Source organism: Lynx rufus, unplaced genomic scaffold (genome assembly GCF_022079265.1).
Source record: "Lynx rufus isolate CCGP_SWC_20201006 ecotype Redwood Valley unplaced genomic scaffold, mLynRuf1.p SCAF_7, whole genome shotgun sequence".
NCBI classification, from domain to species: domain Eukaryota; kingdom Metazoa; phylum Chordata; class Mammalia; order Carnivora; family Felidae; genus Lynx; species Lynx rufus.
In genome coordinates this window covers 134,314,490-134,327,555 of record NW_025814889.1, presented here as the reverse complement: position 1 = coordinate 134,327,555, position 13,066 = coordinate 134,314,490, and the positions used below count along the sequence as shown (strand labels likewise).

General features: G+C 40.0%; 1 protein-coding gene across 1 annotated transcript in view; it reads right to left on the bottom strand.

Moving 5' to 3' along the window:
* The window catches only part of EP300 (E1A binding protein p300), an 82,089-nt gene that overhangs the window by 12,065 nt on the left and 56,958 nt on the right, over positions 1–13,066 (bottom strand). Inside the window, exons 15-22 of the mRNA XM_047065964.1 lie at positions 12,382–12,561; positions 12,020–12,164; positions 9,853–9,971; positions 8,224–8,463; positions 7,282–7,370; positions 5,207–5,287; positions 2,857–2,913; positions 1,726–1,803 (exon numbers count right to left, since the gene is read on the bottom strand). Of these exons, the coding sequence (XP_046921920.1) occupies positions 1,726–1,803; positions 2,857–2,913; positions 5,207–5,287; positions 7,282–7,370; positions 8,224–8,463; positions 9,853–9,971; positions 12,020–12,164; positions 12,382–12,561 (989 nt within the window). The remainder of the gene's footprint in view (positions 1–1,725; positions 1,804–2,856; positions 2,914–5,206; positions 5,288–7,281; positions 7,371–8,223; positions 8,464–9,852; positions 9,972–12,019; positions 12,165–12,381; positions 12,562–13,066) is intronic.

The window sequence follows — 13,066 nt, the reverse complement described above, 5'->3', positions numbered from 1 at the left end:
GAACTTTGCTTACACAGCTTAGAGAAACACTTAAAGTAACATATGCCACAAAATTTACCATATATATGTACCAAGTTAAATCCAAAAGACAACCTGAGAAAAATATTTCTAAATATTTAACGAGTTAATCTAATTAATATACAAAGAGCATTATGAAGAAATCACTAAAAGAAAAAAAAAAGTATAAAAAACCATAACTGAAAAACATGCAAAAAACCATGAGGAAATGTTAAGCATATAAACATATAAGCATATAAACTGGTTGACATGTGACAAGATGATGGATTACAGATGAAAACAAGAATTTGTTTGGCCAGTCACATTGGCAAAAATCCAAATGCCTACTGGCAGGAATGTAAATAAGTACACTTTGAGAGGAGTACCAGTAGATTTATTTATATGTATCTATATATCTCTATCTACGTATCTATGCAGGGCTTGAACTCATAACCCTGAGATCAAGAGTCAGACATTTAACAGACTGAGCCACCCAGGAGCCCCAGTACCAACAGATTTAGAAGGTACACTCTTTGTCCGAATTATTTAAGGATGTGTGCGTAAGTAGAATTTCTTACAAAAACTTGAGAACATACAAGCGTTCATTAACCAGGTGACTGACCTTAAATCGCAAGAAGCACTGCCAGTCTCTCAACTAACTATTCCTACCTACTCTGTAATTAAGGAGAACAGGAAAAAGGCGTATCTAAAGACAAGCCATATACACATCAAATGACTGTGATTTTCCCTGTGTGTTACTTTTGAGAAATGTGTAGATTAGCTGCCTCTTTTCTGTGACCTCCAAACCAGCATCAACAAAGCATAGAGCAGTGCAGACATCCCATCTTTAAGTTTTTATTATTCATTTAAGTAATCTCTATCCCCAATATAGGGCTCGAACTTGTGACCCTGACATCAAGAGTCACATGCTCTTCTGACTGAGCCAGCCAGGCACCCCTAGATCCCATCTGAATGAGTCACTTCATGCATAGACACTCCCACCCTTGGAACAGAGCTGGGATCAACTCCCATTCCTGGAGAGTAAAAGGAGACCCAGAGTAGCAGACAAGCGTCAGATTGGACAAAAATCCACTCATTGCTGACAGTCTTTGATAATATGAAGCTTGAGTAAATACATGGAGAATATTCAGAAACAGAACATGGGGCTAAAGAATAGCTTGTTTATTAAAGTCTGTACCTAGTCATTTTTATGAAACTCTGTCTTCACTGGACGATAGCCATGAAACTTACTGTCCAACCCCCAAAACATCAAATCCTAACCAGCATCACCATTTAGCGTATCATTTACAGCATGACATTTTCTCAGAGGTAACAACAGAGCTGCCCCATCGACACCCTCCAGATCTTCTAATTTTTCTACTGTTGCCAGTATAAGTAGCGTTCAAAACCTGGCAACTTTAATTGCTTCTAACACACCCCTTTGCTAGTTTTCAGGTGCTAGAGATTTCTTATCTCTACTGATTTTTCAAAAACATTTATTTTTGATATAAATTCTTTACAAGAGAACTTTAAAAGCCAACAGAGTAAAATATCTGTATTTGGATTAAAGCAATGCATGCAAATTAAAAGACCTATATTTTTGGATTCTAGCTTACTAAATGTTTTAAAAGTGAATTTTAATTATCTCTTCCCATTCCCACTGCAAAACCAAAAACTTGCTAAAATGCACAATGAAAAGTAACTCTAGAAAAAATACTGCCATCTCACCCAGATGGCCAAATGATTTCATGATGAAGGACACAGATCTGATGCATCTTTCTTCCACACTCTGTACATTCAACAAACCTGAAAATGAAAAGCCAAAAAGTCAAGATGGAATCCAAAACTTTAACCAAATCAAAATTTCCCAACATTTCCCTTGATTTCTGAACAATTCAAAAGATAGCCAAACATCACATTCAAAGAAATGAATAGCTATTTTTTTAAAAAGGTTTTTAGTTTTTAAAAGCTCTTTAATATTAACAGGCAGAACAAATTCAAAAGCAATTAAGTTAAGCTACCGAATGGGAAAATTTTTTTAATTGTTTAGATTTTATTTTTAAGTAATCTCTACACCTAACATGGGGCTCAAACTCACAACCCTGGGATCAAGAGTTGCACGCTCTACCGACTGAGCCAGCCCGGTGCCCCTGAATGTGACCATTTTATTTTTTTAAAAAAAAAAATTTTTTTTTTTCAACGTTTATTTATTTTTGGGACAGAGAGAGAGCATGAACGGGGGAGGGGCAGAGAGAGAGGGAGACACAGAATCGGAAACAGGTTCCAGGCTCCGAGCCATCAGCCCAGAGCCTGACGCGGGGCTCGAACTCACGGACCGCGAGATCGTGACCTGGCTGAAGTCGGACGCTTAACCGACTGCGCCACCCAGGCGCCCCAAGAATGTGACCATTTTAAATGGACTGTGGGTAGACAGTAATAAGTGAAAGCTCACTGCTGCTTTTTTAAACTTCCAAAGAAGTCTGACACCATCCTACCCATTTTAGGCGTGCCCAGAGTACTGGCACAGTTCAGTGCTCTGAATGGCCTGGCTACAAAGTAGAGGAGCATGAAGACGTTTGAAAATGCACCAGGAAACAGGGACAGAACACAGGACACCGAGCAGAGGTGTGCTGTGGCTTCACATGGGCCCATAAAGCACCAAACTATCAGCTGGATTTAGTGAAATCTAAACGAATATGGACTATAAAGCAAACTTCCACCTTTCTACCATCTATGCTGCACGTATGTTATGTACAGGTATCCTCAGGATATAGAACCATCTCACTGCCTCTGCAAACCAAGAGAACGAAGGAAGAAGGAACACCAAAGTGTACTGATTATTCAAGGGAAATTACTTACAGTTCAGGATCCAGTGTGTCATTTTTTCTCTTGGAAAATTGTTCTTTATTTATTGTACTAAGGAGAAAAGAGGGACACAATGAGCAAAAGTGATATGGAGAGAGGAGCAGTCTGACCACTATTCTAACCAAAGGAACAAATCTTGTAAACGAATTATACTTCTAAGAAAATACTGAGAATATCATTAAACGGGTACGTTCTTGGCTCCCACAAAACGTACAATAACATAAAGGAATGCCTTTGTTTTTAGAAAGGAATTTATAGTAAATCTATTTCCCCTTATAGGAAATGGAGAACCCAGGAACTCAACAACTGGAAACATGAGTCTGTTCTTTTCTTTCTGGAGAATTTTAATATATATTAAATATTATAACTTATTTATATATATGTAATTTCATATTTATGTGTATGCATATATGTACTCATTTATTTTGAGAACAAGCGAGGAGGGGAGGGGCAGAAAGAGAGGGGGAGAGGGAGAGAGAGAGAGAGAGATGGAGGGAGGGAGGGAGAGGAAGAGGGAGAGGGAGAGGCGGACAGAGAGAGAGTGAAAATCCTAAGCAGGCTCCGCACCATCAGCGCAGAGCCTGACACGGGGCTTGAACTCATGAACTGGGATATCATGACCTGAGCCGAAATCAAGAGTTGGATGCTTAACTGACTGAGCCACCCAGGCACCCCTCTTCTTTTCCTTTTAAATCTTGTCTACTACTCTTAACATCAGGTGTTTATACCTTTTTTTTTTCTTTTTTAAAGATTTTATTTTTAAGTAATCTCTACAGCCAATGTGGGCTTGAATTCACAACACTGAGATCAAGAGTCACATAACTCCACTGACTGAGCCAGCCAGGTGCCCCTAGTATTTGTATCATTTAATAGTTGAATGTTCCTAGACTGAGCTATGAAAGATGGTGTATATGGAAGAAGCTAAACCACTAAAATTAATACTCTAGTCAAACAACTTTTTATATAAATAAAAAAAGCCTCAATATTAAGAATACCTATTTCAGGTTATTTACAGTTACCCAGAAACGGTAATTTTAAAGGGTAAAAATTCTTCATTTTATAGTATTTAAGACTTTCACATGGCCTCCTATCCTGAAATCTAGCATACCACACAACTCCTAGCCTCACAAATACAGATGCTAACAGTCTTATTCCTTCTCCACCTAGAATAAACTTCAGGAGGCCCAACTGTGACTACTGCGACTCCCCTTCACAAAAATGAGGACATCTCCACCTTCAAACCGTTTCCTACTGGTTATGGTTCTAGACATTATTCTCTAAATGACCGAAGGCACTGCAACTCAAAGTGTGTTCTAAAGACCAGCAGCGCAGAAAGACCCAGAAGCTTGTCAACAATGCAGCCTCTCAGGCCCACTACAGACCTGCAGAATCAGATGGGGGTTTCTATAGTCTTCAGTGTAAGAGATGCACTGTCCTAAGGTTTAGGACATGTGGGAAGTCACTCAACTGTACCGGTAAGGCTGCCTTCCTTTCCACATCAGGGAAACCTAGTTAAGAGCTGTCAGCCTAATTCAATTCACCCAAGGGTCAGAAAATTTCCTTAAGGCTAGACTCTACCACATCATATTTCAATAGTAACTAAAGGAAAAGTGCAACGTTAAGACTTAATTTGGAAAAGCGAACCAGTTTTTCCTCAGAAGCCCTATATTAACCAGTAATATAACAATTCCTCACTTTTTGGAATGTTCTGAACCGCTTCTGCTTATTATAGGTTAAACCAGGAAAGAAGGAACCCAAGAATATTAAAAGCACACTAACTACATCTTAGCAATCAGAAGAACTATTAACTAATTTAGCCTATGTCTGAAATTTGTCCTGGAATTTAGCAAGAGCTTGTGAGACTGCAAACACCCAACCAGTCTCTCTCTTCTAGGTCACTCTAATAAATGGCTACGTGATGAAGGCTGTAAGGTAGTTATTTGTTCAATTCCCGCAAACTTAAAACCGTTAATAATAAAGTTCTCTTGCACTACAGTCTTCCAGTTTTTAGGCAAAAAGCTCATTGTTTCCTTATAAAGAGAAATCGAAATGACCATCCACTGTTGATATATTTCCTAGATTAGGGTTGACAGAACTTTCTGCTGTGACGGAAATGTTCTCTATCTGTGCTGACCAACATGGCAGCCACTAACCACAAATGTCTGTTTAGCACTTGCAGCGTGAGTATAATGTTTATTTCCTTTTCATTAATTTGTATTTAAATAGCAAACTGGCTAACGGCTACTACACAGGCCGTGTAACTCAAGACCACTTAAAAAAGCTTTAGCATCAGCACTTGACAACACACCAAGACAGCACTTCCCAAAATAATGCAGTTACTTACGTTTGAGGCTGGGAAGGGTCATCCCCCAAAGAAACGCTCTCCCCTTGGATTTCATTGAAACACTTCTCACAGAAATGATACCTGTCGGCAAGAAGGCCATACTGGGGTGAACTGTTCCGTTCACACAACACAGCCCAAGCCAAGCAACGAAGCCACCAATCACAGCAGGCCAAGGAGGGGGACGGGAGCAGAGAGCAGGTCATCAACGGCGACAAGGACATTCAATGATGCAGATTTATGGGCCCCACAGTTTGGGTTTTTTTGTTTTTGTTTTTTTGTTTTTGTTTTTTTTTTTTTTGCAATCAAAGCCAAGTGCAGACAACGACAAGCATGAGGGAGAAAAAAAAAACACAAAACAAACGAAGAAATGAGGGATTGCAGGACAACAAAAAACATAAAAGCAAGACAAGACAACACAAAGCAGAAAGCCAAGGCAAAGCACAGATTAGCATTAAATATCTCAAATGGGATCACAAGCAGCAAATGATTACAGCAAATAAAACAAAAAAGTATCACTTACACAGACCTACATTCTTTCATTTTAGTAATTAATGCTATTTGATGCAAATAATCAAAAAGGGGAAGGATAAACATACTGGAGAGAGAAGAATTGCTAATCTATTACTGAAACACAGCAATCACACACTTCTCCCCATTTCCAATAACAGCAAAATAAATAACAAAAAATTCACTACGAATACAAGACCAGGAAGCAATTACCTAAAAACAACCCTGGGTTGAAAAAAACCCACAAAATTTCTTTTTGCTTCCCAAGGAAGGCATATAAATTTAAAAAATTCTCTATTTTTCAATGAAAAATCTGCACAAGTGCTTAAATTATGGATCGTAGCCATCAACTGACATAGTTTAAAAGGCAAGAAAGAAAGGCAGTGGTGTGTGCAGGCACATGATGACATGTTCTGGATACAAAGATTACAAACACTGTAGATTCATGTTAAAAAATCCAAACTGGTATAAATGTCAAGACTGCAGCATGAGAAGAACTTCATGCCGGTTGTTAACTTGTTTTTTTAAAATGCAAGTGCTTTTAACAACTTGAGGGTTTTCCCCAGGTATTAAGAGTGAAAAGCTGTGGATTCTAATGATTACAACAAACCATTAGGAGAGCGCACCTTTTTGTCATCAAAACAAAAAGTTCAAGCGACTTTTTCAAAGCTGGAAATGCATCTGTAGCACACAAGTTCAGCAAAAACCACCACCATGAGCTTGGTTTTATTAAAAGATATTAACTGCCCAGCCTTGTTATTACCGTTTCAGAGCCCCAAAACATTCTGTCCATGTTATATTGTAGGCTAATTAATGAATCTAGGAGACAGATCTTAGTTAAAATAGATTACTGAATGCCATCTCTGGGATTACAGCCATTGTTTGGGCAGGAGAAGATAAAGCAGGGGCACCTAATTTATTACAACTCTACCATCCACTGTCATATGCAAGTCTTTTTTTAAGTAAGTCTGGTGCAGACCTATTTTTGGAGGTACTCCTTTTTATATGGTTAACCCGGCAAAGCAGAAACTCTGAAATCCTGTTTTCAAGTGCTCTGAGAAGAACAATTTATGGAGAGGCTGCACACAAAAATGAAACATATCCCAAATGATACAGCTGGCTAACAAACTTTTGATTAAAAGTTTGTGGATAGTTTTTGGGAAAGGCGATAGCAGCAGTTTCATGGACAAGAAAACACTAATTCGTTCACAAATTTTCTCAGTTTGCCTCAGGCTGTGGTAAGCTGTGAACAGAAATGGGAAAGAGAAGCGGGGGCCACGATGTAATCCCATCTATGCCACCAACTCTTTGAGCTGCTTAACCTCCCAAGGCTTTGAGTTCCTGCCTTATAAAAAATAAGGGGCCAGATAACTGACGGAAGGCTACTTCCTGCTAGAAAACTACACTAATTCTGCAAAAAAGGCAGAATGCTAGGACCAGAACTTGTGCTGTACAGCTGTTTTCAAGCAAGGTACACATGACCATGAATGTATGTGTGCTGGTCCATCCGCATGCAGTCCCTGGACACACGGATACACGGACCATGGTCCACACATAGTTGAGCTTACCTGTTCTGGTAACTGTAGTAAGTGGCATCACGAGGGATTGTGCATAACTGTTTGCCATAGCAACAGAGTGTCTGTGGAGAGAACTCCAACTGCAACAGAAACCATTTGTTAAATAGTACACACACCTGCAAGACAAGCTAGAATATTTACACTGGCAAATCAGAAACAAAAGTCAGTGAATTCTTAGTTCTCATTTATGCAGTTAACGAGCTATTTCAGTTTCCAAGGCAACACACAGAACTACAACCATTCTAGTTGACTATACTATAGCAGTCCCACTGATCCACAGGCAGAGACCATTAGTAGATGCCTAAGATTGTGGACCGCACCAAACCCTATACATACTGTGGTTTTCCCTATACGTACATAACTATGACAGAGTTAACTTACAAATTAGGCACAGTAAGAGATTAATAACTAGTAATAAAATAGAACAATTACAATAGCATACTGTAATAAAAGTTACGTGATTGTGGGCTCTCTCAATATCTTACTGCACTGTACCCACCCTTCTTGTGATGACAGAAGATATAATGCCTAGGTGATGAGATGAAGGGACATGAACGATGGAGGCACTGTGATGTAGCATAAACGATATTGACCTTTTGACAATACGTCAGAAGATGAATCTCTGCTTCTGGACCATGGTTGACTGAGATGGCGGGAAGTGAAACCACAGGTAAGGAGAGACTACGGTACAGTATTATGTCACCACTCTGAGGTAGGCTTAGCAGTCATATCCTTCAGCCACTTAGCAAAAAAACTCAATGGGACAAGAGGAGCTACATGTGAACTGGTGTGCAAGAAAACAACAGTACGTGCCAGGCACTGTGCACCCATAGATAAGTAAGATCCAAAGCCCTATTATGAGTTTACAATCTGATGATTCAGGATTCTATTAGTCAAGTTTTCAATAATTCTTACCATGCAAAAATTTCTTACCTTTCTGCCACAACAATATCCAAGGCTTTGCATTACTGGGTCAATTTCTTGTTCAAAGACCTCAGACAGCTTGGAGCAGTATTTGTACACCCGTGATGTTTTCCGATTATACAACCAGGCATTGTTGAACATAAGCCAAATGTCATCCACATACTGCCAGGGCTCCTGATACTGTCCAGTGTCTAACTTCCTCTTGATGGTGGAAAGATCCATGGGGCTTTTCACAATATCAAAGTAATCCTAGAAGGGTAAGTGACACCAAGCAACATTACCCCAAAGTCTCAGTATATTTAAGGTAGCTGGTGTTTCTTCCTATAATCATTAATTTTCCAGAAAAGTTAAGTCGCTGTCCTGACTATATGTCCAAGGAATTAAGTTGATACCTATCACTTCTTTAAATTATTAGGCTACAGAGATATGAAGCAACTCAGAGGGCAGAAATAACAAGAGTCACTACATAAACTTTTCAGACAGCAGGCTGATGATCTACTAAAACAACTCCAGATACTTTACCACAGTGTATGTGTGATCCATTGAAACACCAAGAAGTAAAACAGCCTTAACATTTTAGTATTAAAAGGGGCCTACTCTTGAGAAAACTAAGCCCAGTGAACTTCAGTGATCTAAGGCCTCAAAATATAGGGAAAAAGAAGTTCCTAATGAATTTTGCCCCTGTAAGCACTCCACTGCCTTATCCAATACCACTGACAAGCCTCAAATGAAGTGTGCCAGCGGTCTGGTGTGCAAAGGCAATTTTAAAAACAGAGGAAGTTAATTTGGGTCCATCTTTTCTATCAGAGCTACTGCTACTCAGGTGATAAAAATAAATAAGCCTACGACCCAGTAATCACGATCCTAGGTATATACCCCAAAGAAACAAAAACATATACCACACAAAAATTTTATACATGAATGTTCATTCACAGCAGCACGATCCTCAATAGCCCAAAAGTGTAAACAACTAAAATGTCCATCAACTAATGAATGGGTAACAAAAATGTGGCATAGCCGTCCAATGGAGTATTGCTGAGCCATAAAAAGGAATCAAGTACTGGTTCGTGCTACGTTATGAATGAACCCTGAAAGAAGTCAGTCACAAAGAAACACATACTATATAATTCCATTTAATGAAACATCCAGAATAAACAAATCCATAGAGACAGAAGTAGACTAGTGGTTGGATGGGGGAGGAAATGGGCATGAGGGCTCATGGACACAGGGATTCTTTTTTGGGGTGATGAAAATGATCCCAAATTGACCGTGGTGATGGCTGCACAATTCTGTCAATACACAAAAATCAATGAATTGTACAGTTTGAGTGTCTTGAATAATATGTGAATTATAGCTGAATAAAGCTGTTAACAAATTAAAGAAAAAAAAAATCAAAAAACTACCACCACAGGGGCACCTGGGTAGCTCAGTTGGTTAAGCGTCTGAGTCTTGATTTCGGTTCAGGTCACGATCTCAGTCAGGGGATCGAGCATGGCACAGCACTGGGGTCCATGCTGGGCACGGAGCCTGCTTAAGATTCTCTCCCCCACTTTCCCTCTGCTCCTCAACTCACCTGCATGAACACTAAAAAAAAAAAAAAAAAAAAAGAAAGAAAAAAAAATACCACCACATACTTACAGGGATTCCTAGAAGTTGAGGGTCCACAGGTTGACGAAAGGGAAGGGATTCTGGATCCTGTCGGTAAAGTGCCTCCAATGTTGGCATCAGTGCCTGTCGTAACTCTTCTGGTTTAAAAACTTAAGAGCACAATTGAAATTAGTTATCCATTAAGTAAAAGAAAAAGAAAACGCTCAAGCTGAAGCTATTAAAACAAATCTCAAGAGCCACAAAACACAAAACTGCCTGTACCGTCTCCATGGAAATACCACTTACAGCACACTTCCTATTTCTAATTTTTGGTCCACATCAGGTAGACACCATGTCTAGTCAGCTTTAAATACCCTGAACAGCTCAGCTACTTTTTCGATCAGAAATTCAGGGGGCGCCTGGGTGGCACAGTCGGTTAAGCGTCCGACTTCAGCCAGGTCACGATCTCACGGTCCGTGAGTTCGAGCCCCGCGTCGGGCTCTGGGCTGACAGCTCAGAGCCTGGAGCCCGTTTCCGATTCTGTGTCTCCCTCTCTCTCTGCCCCTCCCCCGTTCATGCTCTGTCTCTCTCTGTCCCAAAAATAAATAAACGTTGAAAAAAAAAAAAAATTAAAAAAAAGAAATTCAGTTAAAATAGTCTTGACCAAGTAGAAACAGCATCCTAAGCATTCCAGAAATTTATGAAGACACTGGTCAAAAAAAATTCCAAAATATACTAGTGATGGCGGGGGAGAGGGGGGTGTGCTGTCAAAGAAGAACAGAAAGAGGTCCTCACACATGAGAAGAGTATATAACAAGTCAGAAGACCTGATACTGTCTCACCACTAAAGGAATCAGAACCCCTGGTGGGAAGAGTCCCTCATTAAACTGCTTGATGTTTTAGAGCTTAGGAGGAATACATATATTTATTATCTTAATAACAAATGGTAGGTTCAAGTCTAAACAAAGAGAGAACTAAATTATTATTGCCCAAACAACAGACTCAACTGATCAAATTTCATTCCAGTGTACTTGGGTATGTTTCTAAAGTCAGGAAAGATTTGCTGGTGTGTCCCAAATGGAATTAATTTAAGCTATTATTTAAGAAGCTACTCATTAAGGGTCCAGGTTTGAGCTTTAACACACTCTGAGCAGAGGCTTTGTTATTTCTTCTGTTTACAAAATAATTTTATCTTCAAGATAGCTTATTTGTTAGTACTTTAGATATTTTTCACTTCATAGTGGGGCAGCCATGAAAAAAATTAAACAGATGGGAGAGGATTCTTTGTTTCTCATATCTGGTTGTGCTCAAAAGAACAAAGTTGAACAAACTTGTGAAATTAGCTGTTTTAAAGACAGATTCCTAACAGTGTGAGATTGGGTTTCTTGCAGCCTACCTTAAAATACACCTTGATCATATAAACCTTATTTAAATCCAAGTAAATTTTTAACCCTAACATTTTAAGCTGCATTGTATTAATGGAACACCTTTATATACAGCATCTTTAGGAGCCGGCAGATTCCTCCCTTGAAAGAAGCCCTACCTGTGCCATAGAGGGTGTCACTAGAGCCCTAAGAAGTCCTAGTCCCAAAGTTGGTAAATCAATTTCTGTGGGAATTAAACAGAGTTTAACACTCTGTACTAAGCTGAGCTGCTTGCTTGGTTTGACTCATTAATATTTAGGAGCTGGCTGGGAGCAGACTGAAATTGGTCTGCCTGGGTTCACTTAACCAGCTGAGTGAGCTGGGGCAAGCTACTTAAACTTGCCCAGCCTCAGGTTTTCAGTAACTGCCCAGAGTTGTTGTAAAGTTAGTAGATGGGAGAGTACAGGTGTGTGGCATGGTACCTGGTGCATACAGTAGGCTGACAATACGTAGTACTATTTATTATCGCTGCTACTGTTTCTTGCATTTTAGTCAAGGGTACGTAACAATTTCTTCCTCTGAAGAAAAGACAATTTTGAGAGGTTGTTAAGCACCCAACCCTGGAGAAATGAAGGGTGTGACTGACCCAGTGACTGCAGGAAGCAAATATACCTACCACAGGAAAGACAAAGTCTTCTCCAACACCAGTAACAACACAGAGACCAGGCCAAAAGGGCTCCAAGCTTAATGAAATCACATCAAAGTCAATTTCTGAGACCAAGAACCCGACCCCATCTATTCAAAGTTTGTGTTTTTTTCCCTGCCTCCAGGAACAGAGAGCCTAAGAGACCTACTCTTCTTCTTTGACTGTCCCGGGGCTGGAGATGACTGGGTAGCCGAAGTACTCGGCTGGTCTTCCTCTTCTTTTGTTTCAGTTTTTAACTCCGTGCCTCTCTCCTCTGTTTCTGTAGGTTCCATTTTACAGTCTTCTGCTTTAGTCTGAAAGACAAGGTGAAATTTTTATTATTCCAAAGACTTGTCACCAGGAAGCAGTAAGATCACCGTCCTATTTACTCTCTCCTGTGGACAAATGCCTTTCTCATGTGGAAATCATGAAATGAGACCTAATTACCAGAATACCTTCCTGTAACAGGTTTAGTGGGGTTCCTAGACAGAGGTCCTACCCAAGTAACAGCAGCCATTGCCCCACCCTCACCTCTGGGATGTCCTCCGGCTGAGTATCTGCTGGTTCTGGTTGATCCACTTCCATCTTAGCCTCCATTTTCACTTCCTGTGAAGGCTGCTTCTCAGGAATGGTCTGAGAATTCACTTCTGTGCTGCTAGTAGATGGAGGGTTTGATACCTGCCCTTCAATGCTTACAGCTGGCTGGGAAAGCTGGACAGAAAAGAGGGGGAAAAAACACAAAAGTGTGCCATGTATACAACCAGAATTCAAGCTCCGCATCAGGATGGTATGATTAACCACCTATTTTGAGGCTAGTATCATTCTATTCATTTATGGTGCTTTCGTGTACTCGGCCTATTTCGCTCCCTTGAAGTAAACTGTGCTTAAGAACAAGAGACTGAGGACTTGCAAAGGCCGACCGGCTGCTGTACCTAAGAGAGCCCGCACTGGCTGTCATTCTGTGGCAGTGTGGGAGGGATGGGGTCGTAGAGCTGACTGCCTCCGAAGAGCTCACGTTTACAGAGAAGTAGAAAGAAAAGAAGGATGACTGGCTATTTTGTTTTGTTTTGAACTTATCAGCAGGAAAAGCTGCAAATGTACAGAAGTAGAATAAAATGAACTCCCACACTCACCACGTGTTAACGGGATAACTGGTAATTTCTTTATCCTAAGTCTTCCAATAAGAAACCTCATACCGAGTAGTTAGTATTTTCAG